Source organism: Acanthaster planci, linkage group LG07 (assembly GCF_054643075.1).
Source record: "Acanthaster planci isolate LZ-2023a linkage group LG07, COTS_SCS, whole genome shotgun sequence".
Taxonomy (NCBI): domain Eukaryota; kingdom Metazoa; phylum Echinodermata; class Asteroidea; order Valvatida; family Acanthasteridae; genus Acanthaster; species Acanthaster planci.
Genome location: NC_141783.1, coordinates 17,093,667 through 17,117,814, shown reverse-complemented (window position 1 = coordinate 17,117,814; position 24,148 = coordinate 17,093,667). Strand labels below are relative to the sequence as shown.

Genomic DNA, 24,148 nt, shown 5'->3' with positions numbered 1-24,148 from the left:
TATATCTAAGAACAAGGTTCCTCCCAAATACCTCACGATTCCTCAAGCAATATCACAAGCGTTCTACCCGCCGGAAACAAAAAATGTCCTGAATGTCGAATTGTCACCTTCTGCAAACAAACAACTTGATCTACAAATTTGAAATTAGTCAGATATCCACTTGTTAACAACTCAACAAGGCAATTCAACAATAAAAAAAGATTCGCAAGAGAAAACATGGATGACGTGTAAGGAAAACCTCGGATCTGAGCAAAGCAATCTTTTAGGGTCATCTGTTGGTCTTTTGAAATTTATGCATTTTGTAACAATGGCACACACATCAAAGCACCACATAATTTCGAGTATGACAAAATGAGCACAACAAATGGAACAAATTTTATTCACGTTTACATCGCTTTCCAACTACAGTGTATAATTGATGCCATCTGTGGCACACAAAGGTGAAAGCTGGCAGATTTATGCAATGTTGTTATGAATCTCTCAACATATTTCTATTTACAAACATTAATTTTTCAAAATGTTAATAGAAATCTTTCGGTTAATCTTCAAAGTCAAAAATGGTTCAGCTAATCACAGAGTAGGCATTTCTAAGGAGGATTCGCCGTTGGAAGTACTAGACAGAGAGAATAAAATGGGCTTATCAGGAGGAATGACATCCAAGCAAACACGAAGGCATTTTAAAAATGCATGACCATTTTTCAACCAAAAGTTGACGGCAAAGCGGGAAATGATTGACAAACTCGACAAGGTGAAAAGCCAGAAATTGGAACAAGTAAAAAAAAATATCCGGGCACATAAAAACTGACATTTGATGCTGGAAGTTGCACCAATTAATGGCCTTCACTTGTATTAACAACTGCAAGTTATTTGTGAATTGAAGAGTTAAATAATCATTTAAGTGGGGCTCAGGTGTTGAACCTGTTTAATGAAACAGATGATTAAGTTGTCAATTGACTGTTATCAAGGCTACCAAATGTGCATTCAATTACGTGGTATTTATTCTTGACTGAATGATTCTTTTACAGAGCAACCCTTTGTTGGTTTTGTTCTAATAAACAAACCGGTGTTCTAGCATACACAGGTGGCCTGACAATAGGGGTCACTAGTACATGTCTACCCATCAAGGAACTGTGAGACAAGAAGAGGATTATATTTCCCGGGGATGAAAGCCAGTCCAGTCCATCTATGTTTTATAACATACCTCTGTCTCAAATGTATAACAGATGTAGGAAACTTTTCAGGGTTTTGTAACTGAACTGTTGTAGTTCAATTATACAAATAATCATCAATAGACCAATCCATTAACCACTGGACACCCGATGACGTGTCAACATACATAATTTTCCTTATTTGTTCAACGGAGAATGAGCACACTCTTTTAAGAAATTTTTCATTTCCACGAACTTATTAACACGTGGTGCTTTGTTAGGTCAAAGGGCAATTGCAACGTTGAAGAATATGGGGGTTACAAAATGTCCCAAGCAGCCTTTTCTGGTGAGAAAATCCGACGTTAAGTGGCTATGCCCTGCCTGATTATGTTCTGACCAATCACAGCTGTGATTTATGTCCGACATGCGTGCAAAAAAGTCCGCCATATGCTTACGCACGCAGCTGGAAAATGTAGAGCTGCATTGCGAGAAGAGCATGCGCTGAACACCCACGTGCGCAGTGGGCGGGGCTTGCTGGATCGGTCCATTCAACAGGCAATTCAGTTTTTGAGTTTCTGTTCACTACGCTTGTCATGCGAGGCACCTGTAACCAGTCAAAATGGAATTCAAACCGACGCTATGTCTTGGCATGTGTCCAATTCACACTGATACAAAGTTCATGTACTAGCCGATATCGGTGAACCACACGTGACCATATCTCATCCAATCCAGATATAGAACCAGCAAGAGGTGTTCTATGGACCTGTTTCATGTGATGTCACAATCGTGCTGGACCGCAATGTGTTGTGACAGTAACGAGAACACAATGCTGTGATGGTAATCTACTTATTTAAGATAAACTGGTCAAGCATGCAGCGTTTGCACGTGTGCTTGTACGTGATTGAAGCTGCCCGTAGGAACATATGGGATCACCGTGGCCAAGGCAGTCCCTACGTGGTGGTATTGTTTACATTTAGCGCTATCCAGTCACACGGGTGAAAAAGGTCTATAAAGAGAAATAAAGTCTGCTGGTTACCAAGGCAACATCTGTGAGCCATTGCATGTGAAAAGAGCAGACTTCGATGTTCTTATTCTCTAGTTTGGAATATCCTGACAGCCAAAATTTTCTTCAAAAAGTATCAGGACTGCTACCAATGGTTAGCAATAAAGTGCATCCGATTTTCACACACAGTCATCAAGATATAAATGTTTCCCACCAATGTGGACATGCAATCATTCTGAAGGCAGGACACAGAATTGGTCATAAAATTTCTCCAGGGTCGCAAAAAAGTGCAAGGGGACAGGTCTTTGTGTCGAATCTACTTCTTCTTCAAGCTCTCCAAGTACCTCCCGAGGGACTTTTGGATGGCCTCTTTGTTGATGAATTGACTGAAGTAGGCTATGTCTTCTTCCTGCTTGGCCCGTAGTTTCTCTAAGAGTGGCCCCCGGCACATCCCCTTGGTGATGACCCTTGCGTGATCTGCAAATAGTTTACAGCACATGAAAAGCCAATCATATTTAGATGTGCTTCTGCACCTCCAAACATGGGTGACAGTCAAGTGCACTTTGATTGTTCTTTTCAACAAGAGCTCTTGAGGTACACTATAATTTGAAAAAATTCTGTCATTCCCCCCAAAACTATTTTCTCTGTTGAAAGTTTTCTTATTAATCTTTTTACAGAGTTTTTGTCTTCAATCAGCCTAAGGACCTAGGTATAAATGCCTCACACCTTTCTTCTCCTAGATAAATGAAGTCCCACCAACACTTGAGGATTTTTTTCTCTTAAAACTTATGGAAGTCAAATTTTATTTTTCAAGCCTATCCATGGCTTACAAGCCAACTGGGGAGGGGTCAAATTTTGACCCCCTCCCCTAGCTACATCGACTCCCCCCTCAGGCTGCCTATTCCTACTTGCCTGGTAGTTTGAGCCATTTGATTAGTTGTTCCCGAGCCTTGCTGACGACATCGTCCAGTGGTACAATCTCATCCACCATGCCAATCTTCAACGCTTCCTCTGGTTTGAAGAGCGTGCCTGCCAAGGAAAACCATGCAAGACAAAATTATTGCACCTTCAAGTGGAGCCAAGATGAATCTGAGCGTCAACGAAAAGAGGATAGTTTTTTAAGCAAATGACCAAGAAAGAGCCTTCAACGATCAACCTCGATATAGTGGAGTTAAACAATTCTGAATCTGAACATTTTCATGCTGCACTACAGTCGTGATAATCTGGAAATTGTGTGATGTACGAGGAGTTCCTGCAAGAATGCACTGGAAAACATCCTCTGTCTTAACATGGGTTCCATTGGCAAGATGACAGTTGAAAACGTGGCGATTTGACTGATCAACAGCACATTAGCTTCTGAATACACTTCTACTGAGTCCATGGTTACAAGCTACAAAAGTATTTTGAAGCGGAAGCGTTACAGACCATCACAAGTCCGTTTGAAAGGCCATTTCACAAGTTCTTTCACAAGACCAATCACAAGGAACAGGGTGAACGGTGAAAGAGGAAAGCTCAAGTCACAGTTCTTTGAATAACTCATGACCTGGCTCTAGCCTGGATGACTTGTGATGGACTTGAAGGGACTGGTGATAGACCCTACTGAATTACTGGTAGGACTTTATACAAGTACCTAGTTGTAATGCCATCTCTGCTTGTCTCTCGCCACAGGTTCTTACTAGCAAATCTTGGAACCAGAAGGGAGCAATTATACCCTGAAATAAAGACAGTTACAATCTCATATTTGATATTACAGGTAGCAAGTGCCATCTAGGTATTCTCAGTTAATGAAAGGAACAAGTCTACATTTCACAAACGAGGCTCATTTAACTTAGACTTGACTGAAGGGTAAGCATGTGATTTTCTGCTCATAGTAAATCGGGTAATATACATGTACGTGTAGTTTGTATTCACTGAAATACATTTATTTGCAAAAGTTTAGGACCATCCATAGAAAATTCATTAACCTGAAGGTAAACCAAACTTAAATCAATCAATCGTGGCAACTTATGTTTATTTTCAATGTGTAACCTTGGTACCTTGGTTGAACATTTGTGACTGCATTTCCATGATTTGACATGTTAACAGTCTAATATTCAGAGTTCCCTCCTTTATTTTTGATTGCTTAGACTGGCATTTTTCCCAAGCTGCCTTACAGACAAAATGTCACACAAGAGCTGCGTTTGCAAAAAATTTCATTCAAATGGGTATATAGCACTACACTGATGTTATGCACCACTGTAAAATCATGTTAAGTAATCAGTCAATGAGACAATGTAATGCGGTCCCAGTGACAGAAATACCAATAAAATTCCAGGGGGGTCTTAAACTTTTGCAAATGACTGTATTACACATGAAGAGCAGAAATGTGCCAACTAACCTAAGAGCTAGGGTTTGCTTATGCAAATTTCAATGCAACCATGAAAGTATAAGCAATGTTATGCAAAGACACACTTATGGTCAGCACAACTTGGCTGTGTCGTAGCCATGACAACTTAAAGACAACCACAAGACTTCTGTCTGACTTCATGTCACAAGCTGTTCAAATGAACCGGAACAAAAGCATCCTGTTTTCATTGTTAACCCTGCTATTTGTGTCTGGTCTTGTGCTAATCTTGTGTCTGGTCCGGTGTTTAGTCCTGTGTCTGTTCTTGCGTCTGGTCTTGTGTCTGGTCTTGTGACTGGTCTAGTGTCTGGTCTTGTGTCTGGTCTTGTGGCTGGTCTTGTGGCTGGTCTAGTGTCTGGTCTTGTGTTTAGTCTTGTGTCTGGTCTTGTGGCTGGTCTTTCGTCTGTCTTGTGTTTCGTCTTGCGTCTGGTCTTGCGTCTGGTCTTGTGACTGGTCTTGTGTTTAGTCTTGAGTCTGGTCTTGTGTTTAGTCTTGTGTCTGGTCTTGTGGCTGGTCTTTCATCTGTCTCGTGTCTGGTCTTGTGTTTAGTGTTGCGTCTGGTCTTGCGTCTGGTCTTGTGTCTGGTCTTGTGTCTGGTCTTGTGACTGGTCTTGTGTCTGGTCTTGTGTCTGGTCTTGTGTCTGGTCTTGCGTCTGGTCTTCTGACTGGTCTTGTGTCTGGTCTTGTGTCTGGTCTTGTGGCTGGTCTTGTGTCTTGTGACTGGTCTTGTGTCTGGTCTTGTGTCTGGTCTTGTGGCTGGTCTTGTGTCTTGTGACTGGTCTTGTGACTGGTCTTGTGTCTGGTCTTGTGTCTGGTCTTGTGGCTGGTCTTGTGTCTTGTGACTGGTCTTGTGTCTGGTCTTGTGTCTGGTCTTGTGTCTGGTCTTGTGTTTAGTCTTGTGGCTGGTCTTGTGACTGGTCTTGTGTCTGGTCTTGTGTCTGGTCTTGTGGCTGGTCTTGTGTCTTGTGACTGGTCTTGTGTCTGGTCTTGTGTCTGGTCTTGTGTCAGGTCTTGTGTCTAATCTGTTGATGGTCCAGCCTACAACACTGGGACAAACTAGAACATTTCTGAGATCATGAACTTGCACAATTCAAGAGATGTAAGTGATTCATGTTAACGAGAAACAGATGAGAAATTAAGTTTGCTCACCAGGAGAACTTCATTCAGACCCATGGTGAACTTGCCTTCTGCCATGATCCTGTAATCACAACTCATCGCCATCAGACACCCACCAGCAGGAGAATGGCCCTGAAAAGCAGGAGAGGCACTGAGAAGCTACTGCATCGAATGAAAGCTTGTCTGTTTCCAGAGACTTCATTTTGCTCACAGCTAGTTGGATACAATGATTAATAATAAAAATCTTGGGGAAAATCTTTTCAGTGCTAAGTCTTTGCTTTGTTAGTTTTATGAATTACTGAGTGGATTTAGTGTTCTTCTGTGACTTGATAAAAGTGGAAGATCACTTTCAGTTGCAATCACCAAACTGTAAAAAAAGTTGACACCTTTCTTTCAAATCTGTGCAGTGAACATATTAATGTTTTCACATAGATATTAGATTCTGTAAAACAACATGTATGTCAGGTGTATTTCATTGCTTTTGATGGATGCTGAAGGATTCAGCAGGCTTGAGGAGACGCTAATGCTAGAATTTTTTGGCCAAAGCAGCATGCCAAGAGCAATAAAATCAAGTCCACTTGATCCGTGAGGGCTTACGTTTACGGCAGCCACAGTTGCTAAATTGGATCCATACAGCCTCATCCAGAAATCCTGTAGTGACCTCCAGAAGGCGTTGGTGAAGTCGCTTGACCTCTGGTACATCTCTGTGATGTCCAGACCAGCCGAGAAAATACCAGGGTTGGCCTGAATCAGAAAGGCAAATATTGAGTACCCATTTGGAAGAAATGGAGACTTCTAAAAAAACCAGGACCATTACAGTATCATTTGGATTACGCTTTTAAGAATGAGGCATCTTCCTGCTGGGAACATTCATTGCTTGTTTTCAGCTGAAGCATATTATTGCAAGGTCACTCCCAATCCTCTCAGATCCAACAAACTCCACTGGGAAAATGTTGAAGGATCATGGAAGATTAAGGTAGGGAAGAAGAGGTCATCTAAGATTTGAACCTTTTCATGTTGGAGGTAGCAAGTAAACTAGCTAGGTTTGCGGTATCACCACGGATACATCTCTCCTTTTTGAGTATGTGGGGTTCTGATAAGAACCGGTGGTACTCAACGTTTCAGGCAGTACTCTTTCTGAAAACATACTGATGTGAGAATAACTCCACGGCAGGTGGTGTCGTTTTCCAATTTTTCTAACGTGATGTTCATCTCCGTCATGAAGTCTTTGCTCATGCTGTTCACTGGTTTCTTGTTCATCTTCACAATGGCAATAGCTGCACACACACACATAAAAATTTTCAGACGGAAACCAGTTACTGTGATCAACAAAGCATTACCATATTTTACCATCATAAGTAACAGGAAAATAAAAAGGCCTTGTTTATTCAAATCAGGCGTACTGTCTAAATGCAGTTTTCCACCTGTTCACAAGAGAACCATGTTCTTTTACTGTGATGTATCAATTAACCAGTTGGCATACTGATTAACATGGATGTTATTTGAATGACACAATGGTTCCCATTGATGTAAACTGCGCAAAAAAATTCATTGAATGGCCTTCAACTCAAATAAGGCTCTGCTGACTTATGACTTATTCTGTTAGGCTGAGCTACTGCTACAAAATGTGCTTAGTTAGTTCATGGATACTATTTGCTGATATTTTAAGCACAGATGGAAGCAAATCAATGTTTGCAAGCCCAAGTCAAGTCACAAGTCAAAATCTGCAAGTCTAAGCCAAGTCACAAGTCATTTGGTCAAGGCACACATCAAGTCACAAGTCACTTGATCAGAGGTCAAGTCAAGTCACAAGTCAATTTTGTCCAAACACAAGCAAGTCACAAGTAAAGTAGCTCTTGAAGGTTTGCATGGTGGAATACGATAAGGTCGAAGGTTTGCGGATACACCATGTGGAAAATATCTCATTTGAGTATGTGAGGTTCTGAAAAAGAACTGGTTACTTGACGTTGAATAACCAGTTCTTTTTCAGAACCACACATACTTAAAAGAGATATTTTCCACATGGTGTATCCGCAAACCCTCTACCTTATCGAGTCACAAGTCTTTTTGTGTAAGTACAAGTCAAGTCACGCAATGTGTGATTTCAAGCCACAACCAAGTGATTCAGACATAGCCGTGGGTAGACAAGACCAAAGCAGAAGTTGCGAGCTGAACATTAAAGTCTTACGCTGATTATTTTAAGAATGCAAGATGAAAGGTGATAGGCCTAACTTAAACTTTAATGGGTTCGATTGAGTAGTTTTCTGACTTGCATTGGTCACAAGTCATAATGTGCAAGTCCAAGTCAAGTCCCAAGTCATTTTTTGCAAGTCAAGGTCAAAAACTAATTGTTACACATCAAGTCACGTGTCACAAAAATAGTGAATGGAGTCCGACTTGAGTCCAAGTCAAGTGACTCGAGTCTACAACTCTGATTGTAAGTATAATTAGCTGACGTGTAATTACCTTCATGGACATTATCTCGTTCAACCTGGACAAAGTTTCCTGACTCTGCAAAGCGGCGCTTCTGTTGTAAAAGCAACAGCGGAGCGGCACCAGTCTGCCTCCTCTTCAGTGATGCACTGAGAGTTCTTGACAGTATGCAACCTGATAAAGCAGAGTCAGAGAAGTACATGTTGTACGTAATCCAGTCTAAGGTGTACAAAGAATACACGGACTAAAACTGAAACTGCTTTTTTGCAGGTAACAGAGGGGAGGACTGACATTAATTATTATCTTTCTCTCAGCAACCTGTCCACAGAGTTTGTATGAAGGACACTATACAGTGGATTCTACCCCCTCCCCCGACCTCAGCTGTGCCTCACCCAGTTTTGGAATGCATGTAAATACTCATTGCAATGTGAAGGTTGAACTCAGTCAGACATACTGTTTTGTTGTTAAGGTCATTTGAAGTTTAAGGCTACCTGCACGCCAGCCCAAGTGTATTGAGCACCGCAGTGGAAAATGTATACATTTTGGGCTGACCCATCTCAGATAAATGCACACTGCAAAAGACCGGTGCGTTCGATTTTTGCAAAACTGGTCATGGAGCTACTCTAAAAACTTGAAACTCCTAAAAAGGTTCAACTCCTGAAAAAAATGCACTGAGGTGGGAAAAATGTTGAAGGGGCAGATTTTGTGCCCTCCCCCCCGGCATTTTTAGTATAGTGAATAACTCACATCCAGCAACTGCGAGATGTCCAACCATTCTTGCGGTCGGGATGACATCACTGAGTCTTGATTCTTTTCTCTGATTGGTCAGTTGGTCACTATATTATATTCCATATTTCACACTCGAAACTCATGGGACAAAAATAGTGTTGCGGTGCGAGGAAATCTGAATTATTATGAATAATGACTGGACTAAACTCTTAACCGTGTTAACCTTTACATCAAATATGCCCACAATTTCACTATTTATGCGCTATGGATATCTCCCACACTGTACCGAAAAGGTTTCAGACATTTTTCAGAGTTTCCCCTTTGCCCAGACATGAGTGCAACTGAAGGAACTTCCGACCGCGAGAACGTTCGCGTAAGCCTAGGCATGGGCTTCACAACATGCACAATGTGACTTACCCCCACTTCTTCCGATTGCCCGTAATGCCTCCATATTCAGGTAATGGTGCTACAAATCTAAAAGAGAAGAGCTCTAAGTTTCCAGCTTGTCCAACCACCCGAAGCAAACCGTTAAAACTATTTGAATAACTTAGGCCTACCCTCGACGACTTCAATTCCAACCTGTACCGATGTAACTAGTTGCGGGCAAAGCTAAAGACAGTGTAAGAAAAAGCTAGTTGATGCTATTGCATAAAGAACGCCCTCTCTTGGTCCATTCTGAAGAAATAACCAAAAAGTTCGTCGGGATCGGGGGTGACTTCTGACAAAAAAGTTTACAAATACATGTATACAACTTTTGCTGAGCAAAATGCCGCCTGTTCTCTCTCTAAAGTAATACAAATGAAGGGTTATACAATATCTCTACTGCTTCACACAATCAAACAATGGGGTATTTAAAAATATATCTTGAAAGAATGCAAGGAAAGCGGGGACTAGATAGGTGTTTTCATATGAAGAGGGAGAACCCAAAATGGCTTACTTTAATCATTTTTTTTTCAATCTTAACTCTTGATCTATTGTAGCCATTGATTTTATCAATAAGCCAGACAGGTTCTGCATGAGTACCCAGTGCTATCCAAACGGAAAGGACTGCAATAGTATTATCCTGGGAGGGCTAATTTCTTGAAAACTTTCCGTATTTTACATCGAACAGTGTAGATCGATTGCATGATTTACAGTAGACAGTTAAAAAAGACATGACACAAACTAGCACAAACAATACTTACTTTATTGAAAATCCATTATATTATTGTTATTTCTTTAGATACTTAACATCAATTCAGTGACTATCTGTTAACTTCAGAAAAAAACTTGGCAATACAGAAATTTCATTTTAATGAAAATGTACAGTGGCAAAGCTCGAGATCCTCTAAACATGCCCTGTCAGTAAACTAAAAGAGATTCCAAAACAATCAAGAAGACATGGTTGAAATCAGCGAGAATAACATTAGCTAAAGCAATAGAGAAATTTCCATCTCTTTTACAACCTATTCACTTAAGGACACTAACTACAAAACAATTACTTCAGTTTGAAGCGCTGTAAAATGCCATTGTAGCAAGCTTCCCTGAACAAATTTCTATATTTTAATATGGTTGTAATTTGCTTTTTTTCAGTACTTGCGTTTTTCTTCCAAAATAAACCTAGACTTCCCTTGTTGAGCTTGACCAAGCAAGTCAATCCGCAGGACTGGATAAGGTTGACAGCCATGATGACTTGGTCAGTGACAGAAAGAAAGGCTGGTCCAACAGTTCAGCAAACGGAACCGTGAAGATGTTAGAAGGTGCAGCTTTTTGGGGCTCTTCAAGGCCGTAGTTGAGTCCAATCCCAAGTCACAAGATGAACAATGACAACCACCTGTATATGTTTTGATCACACGTCAGTGGAACAGCTTGTGACTTCGAACAGACTTTTGCCTGCATGCCCCAAAACTATTTCCTTTTCTTCAAGGTCTCCAGATATTTCCCCACAGCTTCCTGGACGCTTTCTTTCAGCAAGAAGTTGGCGAAGAATTGGATCTCTTCCTCCTTGGAGGATTGCACTTTCTCAATGAGTGCTGCTCTCTGCATTGATTTTGTCCTGACCCTGGCATGCTCTGCAAAAACCAAATCAACAGTGGGGATACATGAGGTATGCTGATTACCAAAACACTAGCGCTCTGTACTAGATTTCCAGAACTGATCTAGAACACATCCTTAAAACAGATCTAGCGACACCATGTTTCTCAATGTTCGTTTTCTTTTCAAGCAGCTGGTAAAAGAAATGGACTAGACAAAGACAGTTCTACATGACCGACTCAAAAGAATTGCTTACAAGAGAAAAATGGGCACCCTCACTCTGGTTTATGTACGCTTTTGTAGAGAGTACACAAAAAGTTTTCATCTGAATATGTACAACCCAGAGTAAGATGGTACTTTCACAGGGGTTCACAAGAGGCTACAATGTAAACATGTCAGTCATATACTGGGTTCCAGCTTGCAAGTTTCAGGGACAGAGCAAAGTTGCAGCCGGATGCATGTTTTTGGCGTTTACACCAACAGCCAAATTTGATGATTTCGTGAGGAAGATGCTCAAGTACTACTAACAAGATTCCAAAGAGCAAATAAATGTTTGATCCATGTACCTGGTACAGCGAGCCATTTCAACATTTGTTTCCTGGCAGCGTCCATCAAATCTTCCGCTGGTTGCAACTCATCCACGAGTCTGATGGCCAGTGCCTGCTCAGGAGTGTAGAGCAAACCTTGACAAAGACAGACAAAAATTACAAACAGGTGATTCAAGATTCAAGATTATTGTCGAGTAAATAATGTTTTCCCACGAAATTTGCTCTCCCAGTGTAGCAGGAAATAAAATTACATTATATTACATAAATGTAAAAAATAAAATTACCAAGTTCAAAAGCAAGTTCAAAGATGAGAATGGTTTGACCCAGGTACCTCCAAAAGAGGGAAACATGACACAAGTGAATTTTGAAAGAATGAGTTAGCATGAGAGTTTATCTATGTTGAATTTCAATCCAAATCCTGGGATGTCTCCCTAATGTCGTCTTCATCACTGCCTAGGGCTCCAGTTTCCATTTTTGTGAATTTAGTGCCAGGAGCTAAGACCCTCCGGTTTGGTGCACCTCCACCTTCAGCCGCAACAGCATCAGGTAGTCTGGTATGAGGTCAATTTGGGAGGTTTTTTAAATGTTCATTTGACAGGAAAGATTTTAACTGACTACGCAACTAAAGATGAACCCATGATGGAGAATATATTGGAATGTTCAATGATGTAACTTTTATTATCAAGAGAAAATAGACATGGCCTGTTGGTTTTTAATTCTGTTTCTTTTGCGTACCCTTCACCTTTTTGAAAGCTTATTTCCGCTGTCCTCGCCCCGCATGCTTTGCTCATCATCTCTTGCACCCAGAATGGAGTTATGAGGCCCTACAACAAGTAAGATAAACTCAAACTTTTTAGTATCAACTTTGAATGTTATTCTGGATTTCCTGCGAACTTCTGGCAAAAAGGGCAGACCAGGCAGAGTCTGAAATGAGTATTTGAGTCTGCAGCTTTGGAAAGTGAGAACTGTTAGCTGTAGTCTCAAAACAGCCACATTGGAGATAGCTGCGGTGAGATATTCAAAATATTTATACCAGGATTTCAATCTAAGTTGCAGGGTCAGGCAAAAAAAAAAGAAACTACAAAAAAAATCTGTTCCATGCATTCTCCACAAATAATTCACATCACTCATTTCAAAATTAAAAACAAGGTTTCAAATTTCCGTGTTCAGGTTTTGCAGCAAAATCTCTTCAGCTTTTTGATACTGAACATTATTTCAATTAATTTTTTTTTTATTTTCTGGATATTGTTTATGGAAAGTATTATTACTTAAAATCTAGATGCTGGAAAGGTTCAGTGGAAACCATTTCTAAGATACCCTAACTGAATGAGTGAATGACATTTTACGTGAAAAAAAAAGGATAGCTTGACAACTTATAAACCTGCTATTTCTTTGACATGTAACATCAGCATCAAACCTTACAAGTTGGGTAGCACTGAAGCCTATGTTGAACTTGCCTTCTGCCATGATCCTGTAGTCACATGACAGTGACAACAGACATCCACCAGCAGTTGCATGACCCTAGGGAGCAAAGTACCATTGCGTTAGCATCATTTAACACTGGATGTGAATGATAATAAAGAGAAAGTGGTTTAAGATTGTTTGATTTTTACTGTGTGCACGGTCTGTGACTACTATCGCTGCACACATTCAATGGCCCAGTTTCTGGACAGTGATATCTATTTTCAATTTTGCATTATGTTAACTCTGCCGGTGCACACCATAATGTGAGTTTCATTTGAATTGTAGTTCAGCTGTCTCTGAGATTAGAGGGAACTACATGTTTCCAGTAAAAAAATGTGATTCAATGATCGTCTAAAACTTGTTTTGATTTTTTTCAAAGAGAACATCATTAATAATTTGATATTTCCAATGATTCAATTTTTCACTATCACATCTCCTTATAAATTTCTAATAGAAATACCTGCACAACATTTATGAGCTTCTCTGAGAAATCTGCCAGTCAGACACTCCAAATGTCTCAAAAGCACCTTAAAACAATTGGATCTTATAGCCAATCAAAGAAAACAAAGTTTACCCTCTACACAAACAAACACATTGACAGCAAAGTAAAGTGCCCTTCAAAATCGACACTGCTTGGAATTAATTTAGCATGCAATTGTGTGCCAATCTCTACGTACGCCTACCAGCAAGATAACCATCCAATAACATGGCTGGAATAAGTCTTTTGTTGGGTGAAATCGTTAAAATTCTTTAATTTTTGGAGTTGTTTTGACTTTATGACTTGAACAGTATTCGGTAAGGGGGCATTGTCAGTGCCCATTCGCCAGAGTTGGAGACCCGCCAAGTATATATTTATTGCCTTATTATTTACAACAGTAAACTCCTGGGGTAAGCCTTTTGATTGGAAAGATGACAACTACGACATAGAAGATGGCCTTTATGAATGTCAAGCATCACATTGATTGCTCGTGCCATTTTGTTAAACACTAATTTATATTGACTTACATTAACAGCAGCCACAGTGACCAAGTTAGTCCCGTACAACCTCATAATAAACTCAATGAGTGATCTCCAGAGAGCAGCTGCACAGTCCTGTGAAATCTGGTATATCTCAGAGATATCAAGGCCCGCTGAAAAAATACCAGCGTTGGCCTGTGGGTGTGAGGATACGGACAAACGATGCTGTTATCAAATGTTATCATTTTTATTATGCCACAATGCCATGATCACCTTAGCATCAACATCACCAGACCCTTTGTTAGTCAAGTCACAGAGTTGACATTCGAGTTGACAACAAACTATGCCTGTCCATGACAGCAAAAAATGAGAAGTGATTTATAAAGTATGTTGTATTTGAGAATACATGGCTTCTAAAAACAATTGGATATTGGCACTACTAATACCATAAAAAGTGCCTCCACTGTGAATTTGAAGGGAATAAAATGCACACTTAGGTGCAACTGCAGTATGCAAACTTTGGCCACCTATAAAATGGTAGGCAATGATTGCAACCCAAAGAAAGGTCTACAGGCAGAATTTCATAAAACCAGAACTTCAAAGCCACTCTTGGATTTCCACATAAAAACAGGCAAAACAAGACAATGCCTGTACTCCTGCAGAACACTTTGGAATGTCAATGAATATGGATATTTGAAAGGTCTGTTAATCAAAGAAAAATCCCTACATTCAGAAGTAAAATGGTCCAAAAAAGATCGTTGGGTAGACATGACGTTATGGCATACATGAGGTGACTCATTTTAAATCTTCCAAGGCTGCATCCGTTGCTTTGTTGTCATATATGCACATTGTCTATAATACAACCATCCTTGTTTTCTGATTGCATCTCAAAGTGCTATCACTTTTCCCTTCAACTCCTGTTGATTTTGTCCATTTTGTGTGAGGGTTACAATTACATCACACAGTCAAATCGATATGAGTGTGGGTAATTACCCAAGGAACTCACTGATGTAATGATAACTCCCTGGCAACTCCCAGTGCTCCTCAGCTCATCAAGTCTGTGGCTCATCTCATCCAAGAAGGGTTTGTTGAAGCCATTGAACGGTTTATTATTCATCTTCAGTATGGCAACCGCTTGTTTGCAAAAAAGGATATGAACACAGAAGGTCTAAATAGATGAGTGACATGACATCATATTATCAAGGTCACATACCTGAAATACCCAGAGAATCTCATTCTCTTAATTACAGCATAAACTGATGGTAATTAGTTGACAGAAAGATTCATGGCTCCATGGTCAGTGTCGTTTGCAGATTTTGACCAAGCATGTCCACTTTGCTCCAGCAAAATTGGAATGGTTGGAAAAACACAAGCGAAATGTTAGAAATCATTGACAGTCCTCAAACTATTTCCCTTACTAGCATTGGTCAAGTTCAACTACTACTTGTAGTTAATTGTGCCCGGTACCCGGGATATATTCTGTGCACAGGTAAGCAGGGAAAATTGAACAGAGGTTGACAGATTGTCACTCAGACTTTCAGTTTACTTGTGAAGTCTTATCTTCTCTACATATTACTGTCTTTTTCATATAAATTAACTACTTCAATTGAAATGATCTCCTCATTGCCCTAAGTTCACATTACATCTTCCATTTCTTTATTTGCAATTTGTTCATACACTTTATAAGTTTTATTTCCTAATAATAACATGTTTTCTGTATTTCTTAATGTTTAATTGTTTTTGTATTTAATTATGTGTTTTTATTCATAGCATGCCTTACACAAGGTTTTGCTTATTGGATTTTGCGACTTCTTCTTGACTTGACTTCCTTCTTTGTATTCTTTTGTTTTTTGTGTGATGTAGCCGACCATGAAGACGAGCTAGTTGATTGCTAATTTGCTGCTAATAACTCTCATAAGTTGTCAGACCATATGCAGAGGGCTACTGTCATGTTGATTTGGAGTTGTGACCAAGGGGATCGGTGGAGAATTCCTTAACAACCACCAGAGTGTTTGAGTGGAATAAAAACAAATTTTGAAAGGGGCGGCAGCTAATTTCAGGGGGATTTTACCTGCACAAACGAAAGTAGGTTCAATACCTGAGGGAACAGGTTTAAAAAGTAGTGTAAACCAGTCTAGCTTTGCGATACTCAATAAATTGAGATTGTCCGAGATGGAATCCTTTTGAAGTGCAGATAATCTTGAACAAAACATCAACTGAAAATTGACACTGATGCTCCCATCATGCCAAAAACCCTGAAAGTTTTGGAAACCAGACAGTTTTTCTGCTGATACTATTTATTTCTTTTTGTGACCTCAAACCTTGATGGACGCCATCTTGTTCAATATGAGTGTAGGTCCCACACTCGGCCGCACAAAGCCTTGCCTGTTGAGACGTCAAGAGAGATGAGGTACCAGTCTGTTTCTTGAGACAAGCCTTTGACAACAAACCTATTAAGCGAAATACACATTTTCAATGGCTGCATTAAGCAGCTCCACCTCTGATTGGGGGCACTATATTAAACCCTCCATTGTGCAGAAATGCATAATGTTTGTGGCTCTTCCATGAAAGACATCTTTGAACTAAAGCCAGACCAGTCATGCCAGCAAAAAGAGTGATTCTCGTGTCTTTTTATTTGAATGTAGGCTGACATAACATGCATGCACTCAGCGCAAATGTGAAAGATGAGTTTACCCAGTTTAGTTCTACTGAAAAAAAATAGAAACTAGAGTCAACAGTCATAACTAAGCAATCACTGAGCTGCTCCCATTATATTTTTGATGGTCAATAACAAATGACACGAAGTGCAAGGTTTGGAATTTTGTGCATTTTAAGATAAATTTTCTTATTCATTCCATGCAACAAAAGTTAAGGGCCTCAGGCATTAGACCAATGTACATGTGTTGTGCAAACATTCCAAATTGTGGGACCGTTTTGCCTACGTGGTCACTGAGACATACCAGTCCATATCCAGCACCAAGTGCTCATTTCCAAACATAACAAATTCAACCTCACTCTGCTTGGGATAAGCTTAAACCTGCCTACGAAGGACAAGTTGTTTTTGGGTCATGTAAAACCTTGTTGGCACTTTATATAAAAGATAAGAATCATGCATTGTAACCAGCCCTATTAGCAGCTGAAGGAATTAATGGGGGACCACAGTATCAGCTAGTGGGGCCACGTCACAAGAACAAAATGATGGGGGGCAGTTTGCTGCCAGGGGGGGCTATCCCTCGGCCACCCCCCCCCAAGGCGACGGGCCAATGGTAGCGTATATGTTTATGGCCGTATTTTAGTTGGGCCATTAATTACCTGTAAAGCATAACTGCAAATCTCCATGAACACACAATCGATCACCAGCTGAGATTGGGTCCAAAATGTTAAACAGGTGAAGCAGGTTCGAACTTGATGTTACTTTGGTACGGGTTTGTAACTTGAACCGTACTATCGCCCGACCATGGCCAAATGTTAAAATACAAATGCGATTTTTAGGGTCCAAGTTATTCGCACCACTAACATGACTGATTAAATGACCGATCCAATACAAAATTCGAAAACACTGTCAGTGTCACAATGTCTTACCACGGTATGAACTGTTAAGTTTTCGAAAGGCCATCATCATACTGCACGTACACACACAGACTCGACTAGCCTAAAGGACGAAATTCACGAAAAAGTTATTAAAGAATCGCATTATTCTTTCTTGATGATTTTCAAATTGGTGTGGAGTCCGCAGACACATAAACATCTAACTGTCCGTCACCGACCCTGTTTAGCGTTTAGCGAGGAGTCGAGTGAAACATTTTGTAATTCACCCGTTCGGTGAAAATGAACGGGCCATTCGGGAACGTGATTTGATTAAACTTGTTTCCCAGTCTGTTGCTGACCAGAGGCTGAACGGGATATGCGTGTACAAATCCTGGTGATCGTGGTACAACGCCATCACTGGTTATTTGTAGTGGCCCCTTTTATTTTTATTTTAAAAACACTTATTATGGAGGTACTAGTGACAATTGTTACACTGATATCACTTTAGTCTCAAATTTTCAAAACTCCTCTAAAGATTCAAATTTTCATTTTCTGCATTTTGCTTCTAATCATTAACAACCATTCGTCTTGCACGAGAAATCAATATGTCTTGAAATAGTTCCTTAATTTTATAATATGCGGACAAACCATGAATTTATAGATTAGTGTGCCATCTGCAATTCGATTTTTTTCACACTGGAACATTTATTATCATTCAGTTGAGGAACGCTTTACGAAGAATAAAATCACAACTTACCGTAACTTTAATCATTTCTACGCCTTAAACTACTACGGGTGAAATTAATCCCAAGTCGGTTGGTTTATCCTTTGAAGTTGTCTTGAATGAGGTTGCTTCCCTACAAATATATACAGGTATACATATTTTCCCCTTTTTTTCAATTTTAAATGTCTCGGGCGTACCTCTAACAAGCTTCAGCCTTTAAAAGTACGTCACTATCCTTAAAAATTAGGCCTATAGCTTCATGTTTCTTTCAGACGTAAATGTTTTACCGTACTGAATTAAATAGATGGACTAGTAGGTGAGCAGCTTTCGAAATTAAACAAAAACTAAGCTTATATTCATCCACTGTAATTCAAGAAAACAGTGTCTGAACTTTTGTCTATGCTATTTTGACTTACATGATCTTTACTCTGCATTTTATATCCGTAATTAAAGTTGACTAATATGTGATTATACTTCTGAAACTCAACAGATATTCCTAATTCACAATTTGAAAGTTTACTCATTATTTCACTTCCTTGGGCCTTTCTTTCAAAATGTTATCAGAAAGTAGTGAAGAAAATTCAAGAAAATGTGCATTTGAATAAAAAATGTACTCAGTTTTAAATGTCAGATATACACTCAAAATCATGTGAAAGTGCATTTTGAACTTAAAGATCCTTCACTTGTTTTTTCCCTATTTCTAACATTATTTTACGAACAAATGACCACAAAAACTACGTAAAACTGAACGCTAAGCCTTACTTTTCCGTTTCTTGTCCAAGTTACACAAACTTAAGTTTACTAATGTTTGGTAGATCATTTGTACATAGGGGATATATCCTTTTGAGCAAAGAGGTGTAACATAATGAGCATCATTTCAATTATCAAAAAAAATTTATAGAATCCTCACCCCCCGAAAAAAGCTTCAAGATCTGGCGCCTTCAATTCCTTAAAAAGGGCCAGTTACATTTCCCTAAGGAAAACGCTCCGGCATCACTGATTACGGTAGGAAGCCTGGTTTCCATACCGACGTGAGAAACGCAGAGAGCAACGCAATCAAGACGCAAACTGCAACGCAGACAAACGCAAACCAGCCCCAGACGGATCGGCAAAAGTTGAGCCCGGTTCAACTTTGCCGAGTGTCTGCGTCAAGTCGCTGAGTAGGCCTTTACAAACACACATGCTGGCATGACTGGCGTACAACGATGTTTCTCTCTTAGTACCACTCATTTTTTCCCTTATTGCTAGCTTAAGCAGCCCTAATCATCAACAAAATAGCTGACCACTAACAAATTACATCAAACTGGAGTGTCGGTTTGGCTTCAAGACGCATGATTGCCACTCAAAAAAGGCATTTTTTTGGCAAGGGTTTTCCGAGTTTTGGGCGCCACTTCGTTTTTGGAGCAATGACGTCCCATAGCGTCTCTTCCACGACTGCCTGCGACTTCACGTCTTGCGGCTCTGTCTGCGTCATGCACGACCAGCAGGGGCCAATTTCATAGAGCTGCTTAAGCACAAAATTTTGTTAAGCGTGAAAAAACCTTGCTTGACAAATCAGGTTGCCAGCCAAAACTCCATGTGATGCATATTGTTTTGGAATGGTATTCATTAGGTTTTGGTTAGCATGACAATAACAGATTTTGAGCTGGTAACCTTTGTTTTTCAAGCAAGTTGTTTGTGCGCTTAAACAAATTTTGTGCTGAAGCAGCCCTGTGAAATTGGCCCATACATATGGAAACCAACCTAGGGCGGTCGGGATGACTAGCTCTTTAATAAAGTTTTGTGAAAATCTGGCCCGCATACTGCCGTGTAAATTTAAGGGTCGGTTCAGTGGCACGAAAGCTATTAACACGAACATCGCCATGACAATGACATTACCATGACATTGCCAATTCCGAACACATGCCAACTCGGTTGAATTTTCGCTGCAACGTTTTGTGACGTCAAACTCACTTCGTTTGGCATTTACTCGAAGTATAAAAAGTCCTCTATGAGTATACACAGATGTGTCTCTACACGACAGTGTTCTTTAATTCGCCTCGACATCCAAGCAATTCAAGGCGCAGACAGATGTATCTTGTCCATGCGAGAGGGCGTATTTGTATGAAGCGTGTGGTCAAACTCCCGGGAAAGATGTTGGTCACCGGAGTCTCATTGTCCGTGTTGGCCTGGAACTGCAGATGATTAGAAATAAAAGGGGAATCTTTGTAATCACATTCAATTTTAACCCTGACAGCGATCAAGCCTCCGATTTCAATGTGATTTCACATACATTCTAGGGCGTTAGGGTTGTTTTTACTTTATGAAGAAAACCTCAGTCTGTTTTAAAATGGAATTCAGGGAAGTTGCCTTTTCTCATTTTAACATCTTCAAAACTTGAAATTACTACATTACCGAAGGATAGGGGTGACGTGTTCAACGTTCCGACTTTTTTCACAACTTACCTTTACTGTTGTTCCATTAGTACCAGTTACATAATTCCAGTTAATCCCATCGTCACTGTACTGCACTGCGTATGACGTCACCCAGACGTTACTATAGTGTCTTCCTTGTGTGATGACCCCAGCAACCTTAGTCGATGTTTGCACCTCAACACAAATCCACTGGTTCTGGTCAACAGGAACCGGACACCAGGCAGCTACAAAATCAACAGAGAATGTCCAAAATGATTCAGCAAAGTTTAGCAACGTTGGACGAGAATTAACATTACGATGTTTCCAAATGATTACATCCACATTACGGCATACGGAGCTGTATTGAGGACACGAGAAAAACCTCTCCCCTCCATAGGCCAACTCGTACGTGCGACTGGTATACGCGCGACCGTACCGTACAGGCCGTTCGTTTGACCGTCTTGTGTCCCACAAGTCGGTCAAACGAACGTCTTATGGGATACATTGTGATTTATAACTTCCATGTACGACTCATATCTCCTATAACGTACGCATCGTTCGTACAATAATATCTCGTATACGTACGAATTACGATTGATCAGTGTTATGCATCTCAAACATGAGAGATAAGAGTCGTACGTACACGATATATTTCGTACATGAGAGTTCAGGGAAAGAACAAGGCAGCTGCAAAAATCAGTTGTACATTAAGTCGAAAAACATACATTACATCAGACAAAACGTATCACACTGAAAGCGCGCATTGTAACGTTATCTAAAACTGGTTCGCGGAACTGGCCAAAAATCTTGCAGTCACTTTTGTATCCAAAACATATACACTTGAAAATGTAAAGTAATCATATTTTCACGGTGGATAGCTGATAATTTTCGACAGTAAAACGGATTTTGGTTTGAAAAAACGCAACATCGTAGAACGCACACAGGCATGATGTTGTGAACCACGATCGGCGTAAACGGATCGTCGCCAATTTTCTTAATTCACAGCGGCGGTTCTGTAAGCAAAAAAACCCAAACGAAACAAAACAAAACAAACAAAAAACTCAGTAAGATCTTGCAGTTAACATTTTCTGAGAAGTATGAATCAAGTCCCCAGCGATTTTGCCTTTCTAACAATGAAGCCCTGTTTTTCTTAATTGCGGAACTGGCTAAATTACAGAACTGGACAATTAAATGTCTACATTTGTTTTTAAAAATACGTAAACGGTAGGGGCCTACCGTTGGAATTGAGCCGCGAACTTGAGACCCCATACCCAACGTGACCAACATGTGATACTGACAAAGAGGTGTCCGGTATGTCACTATTCTCCATCCCTAGTGGGTCTTGGCAAACTGGAAGGAAAGAACACATAAAACGAAACTGACAAAATAGGGATACATGAAAGTTCTATTTCTCTTATTATTGATCAGCTAAGTTAAGCTTATATCACGATATTTGATGAGGTTTCCTTGCATGGTATTTGTGTAGTTGTTTGGTGCGATTGGCCGATGTATGTGATCTCTCGATCTTTGCATAATCACTCGGTCTTTCACTGTTCGATTTGTCGGTAACTGCGGAATAGACCAATCGCCCATAGCGATGTGGCGATTGTGCAGATTGGCCGATTGCACCCAAAATTTTAATAACATTAAAAAGTGCATCAAGATCTCAACTTCCAAACCAGTTGACGTCCAAGGGCAACACTTTCTTGACTATCTCCGTATCCATATTATAACCCAGCCAGATTGGCAGGGCTCTCACGGTATGCCTGTTCACAGCTTCAAGGCAAAACCTATCTTGTCTCCACACCTTCATTGTAACTTGGGCCCAGATGAGTAGGCCTATTGTGAAACACAAAAAAAGGAGGAAATTTATGGCAGATCTGATTATTTATGTGGAAGTCAACTGCTGAACCAACTTACTTCTACACTTAAGCCAGGTTTGAATCTCATCAGAATTCTTGCTTTGGAGCAAACTGTCTCGATATTTAACGCTGAAGGGGTGGCGCAATGGAAGGATGTTCACTCCTCCCAGCTGAACCTCGGTACACTGGCAGGGATCCTCAGTTGGGATCATCCAGTGGGATTTGTCAGTTGATGCTGGATGGGGTGCTTGGCCAGAGTGGCACACCATTGCTAAACAAAAGAAAAAAATGTGCCACTGTACCTCTCAACATTTCCAGCGGGCGGGCCGGCTTTGGAACTGCCTTTCAGGAATACTGGTTACAGCAAATGAGATCGGTCGATCCGAATCGACAGTTTTTGTTTCGTTTACTTTAAGAATAGCTGAATCACGGACGTCATCTTTAAAAAATGGATTTGCAATGCTGTTTGTAATGACCGAAGAAATTGCAGGCCGAATACAAAGAAGATCGTTGGGTCACGTGCAACTGTTGTTGCCACACATGATTTAGTCAACAACAGCAAGCAAGCCCTTGTATTACCTTTATGCTCGGCACGGTAAGATGACCACCGGTAGCTCCCGCGATCTCTCTGGACTGATTAAAGGCGTGGCGAGTTGAGACTTTTCACGTGACGTCCGTGCCGGAGTTTCACGCGGTGACAAAAAGGGGGATTTCAGGTCGTCACAGCGAGGATAGGGAACAATGATTAAACCCTCCATGGCTTTTTCTTCAGTTGCACATGCGCACAGGGTTATCCTTCTTCTTCTTCTTGATTTGTTTTAATGGCGCTTTCAGCAGCCCAGGCTATTTGCGCCAATAACTGTACGTTTATTCATAACCTTTGTCAATCAGCATCACATTACGGAGTTAGGAAGAGGGTCCAGTTTTAGAGGCAGGAGGAAACCGGATTACCCGAAGAAAACCTGAGAGAGCGAGTGTGGACTGGAAACCAAATGCATTTAAAGCCTCGGCCAAGCCGGGTCTCGAACGCGGGCCTTGGTGCAAAGCAAAGCGATCATTTGTGCAAAGCGAGGAAAGAACCGCTACGCTAACCCGCTCCCAACGGGATTATCCTTTGCCAGGCTAATCATTCTGTTTCTTCCACTCTTAATCAGTTTAGTATACATACATGTACATGTATGTCTTTTAACACTTACCCCTAGGGACCTTTGAAATCATGCTTAGTTGGACTCAGAATGGTTAGGGTTCGTAAAAAACACTGAGAGGGGAAATGGATCTCACCTGTCAACGCTGCAGCCACTTCGATCACAAGACACAAGGCAGGGAATCCAGCAATGACAGTCCTGGCAAGCATCGTGTACCAAATGCGATGAAAAGCGTACCTAAGTACGCTGTAAAATGCTACTTCAGGAGTGGTGTGACACTGACTACACCTTGAAATCTGTCACTATTTATTTGGGATGGATTGATCGAGTGTCCACGTTAAACCCCCTCCGCAGTATCAGCTAGATATAGAACGGTATAATACCGTGAACCTATGATTTTACATTGTATTCGTCACTGAGATATACCCTTGTCGTTTTTGTTGTTGTCATAGCAATGGAAACAGTGCGCACGAAAACCTTTTTTTTTTAAAAAGAACGCTGGTATCGTTGGCAACGTACCGCATATAACTTTCAGTTAATTTGTCTGCCCGTGGGCTTCGTGTGCGCAATTTCCAATTGCGTGTGTAATAACCAGCATGCCATGGGTCTGTTGGTGTGTATTTGTTGATGTGTATCGGTTTAAGTCACCAGACTCGCTTCATAGAAGTACTGCTGTCACGTTTTGAATGCAATTTCATTGTG

At 40.6% G+C, this 24,148-nt stretch overlaps 2 protein-coding genes across 4 annotated transcripts; both read right to left on the bottom strand.

Annotated features, from left to right (window-relative positions):
- Positions 1-335: 335 nt before the first annotated feature.
- Positions 336-9,450, bottom strand: LOC110980313 (enoyl-CoA delta isomerase 1, mitochondrial-like). The gene is made up of 8 exons (XM_022236891.2): positions 9,230-9,450; positions 8,117-8,257; positions 6,800-6,927; positions 6,248-6,394; positions 5,684-5,782; positions 3,782-3,863; positions 3,064-3,180; positions 336-2,628 (listed from the first exon to the last, which is right to left on the bottom strand). Exons 1-8 carry the CDS (start codon positions 9,261-9,263, stop codon positions 2,468-2,470), a joined length of 909 nt encoding a protein of 302 aa, XP_022092583.2. The 5' UTR covers positions 9,264-9,450; the 3' UTR covers positions 336-2,467.
- A 527-nt stretch (positions 9,451-9,977) lies between these two features.
- LOC110980312 (enoyl-CoA delta isomerase 1, mitochondrial-like) lies at positions 9,978-22,495 on the bottom strand. Of its 3 annotated transcripts, none has more exons than XM_022236888.2 (9): positions 22,360-22,495; positions 17,377-17,446; positions 16,116-16,244; positions 14,801-14,928; positions 13,843-13,989; positions 12,796-12,894; positions 12,116-12,197; positions 11,392-11,508; positions 9,978-10,863 (listed from the first exon to the last, which is right to left on the bottom strand). In XM_022236888.2, exons 1-9 carry the CDS (start codon positions 22,387-22,389, stop codon positions 10,700-10,702), a joined length of 966 nt encoding a protein of 321 aa, XP_022092580.2. In that variant the 5' UTR covers positions 22,390-22,495; the 3' UTR covers positions 9,978-10,699. The 3 variants fall into 3 exon arrangements, with proteins under 3 accessions (XP_022092580.2, XP_022092582.2, XP_086995272.1); XM_022236890.2 differs by lacking the exon at positions 22,360-22,495 and adding an exon at positions 17,562-17,648; XM_087139146.1 differs by lacking the exons at positions 17,377-17,446; positions 22,360-22,495 and adding an exon at positions 17,107-17,325.
- Positions 22,496-24,148: the final 1,653 nt, after the last annotated feature.

Coding starts and splice junctions, on each gene's coding strand:
- LOC110980313 (XM_022236891.2), bottom strand. CDS start 9,263: ATGGAGGCATTACGGGCAATCGGAAGAAGTGGGG. Junction 6,395..6,799: donor GTGGAGTTATTCTCACATCA/GTATGTTTTCAG, acceptor TTTCTGATTCAG/GCCAACCCTGGTATTTTCTC. Junction 2,629..3,063: donor CAAATGGCTCAAACTACCAG/GCAAGTAGGAAT, acceptor AACTATTTGCAG/ATCACGCAAGGGTCATCACC.
- LOC110980312 (XM_022236888.2), bottom strand. CDS start 22,389: ATGAGATTCAAACCTGGCTTAAGTGTAGAA. Junction 16,245..17,376: donor ACTTAACAGTTCATACCGTG/GTAAGACATTGT, acceptor TTCGCTTAATAG/GTTTGTTGTCAAAGGCTTGT. Junction 12,198..12,795: donor GCTTCAGTGCTACCCAACTT/GTAAGGTTTGAT, acceptor TACTTGTTGTAG/GGCCTCATAACTCCATTCTG.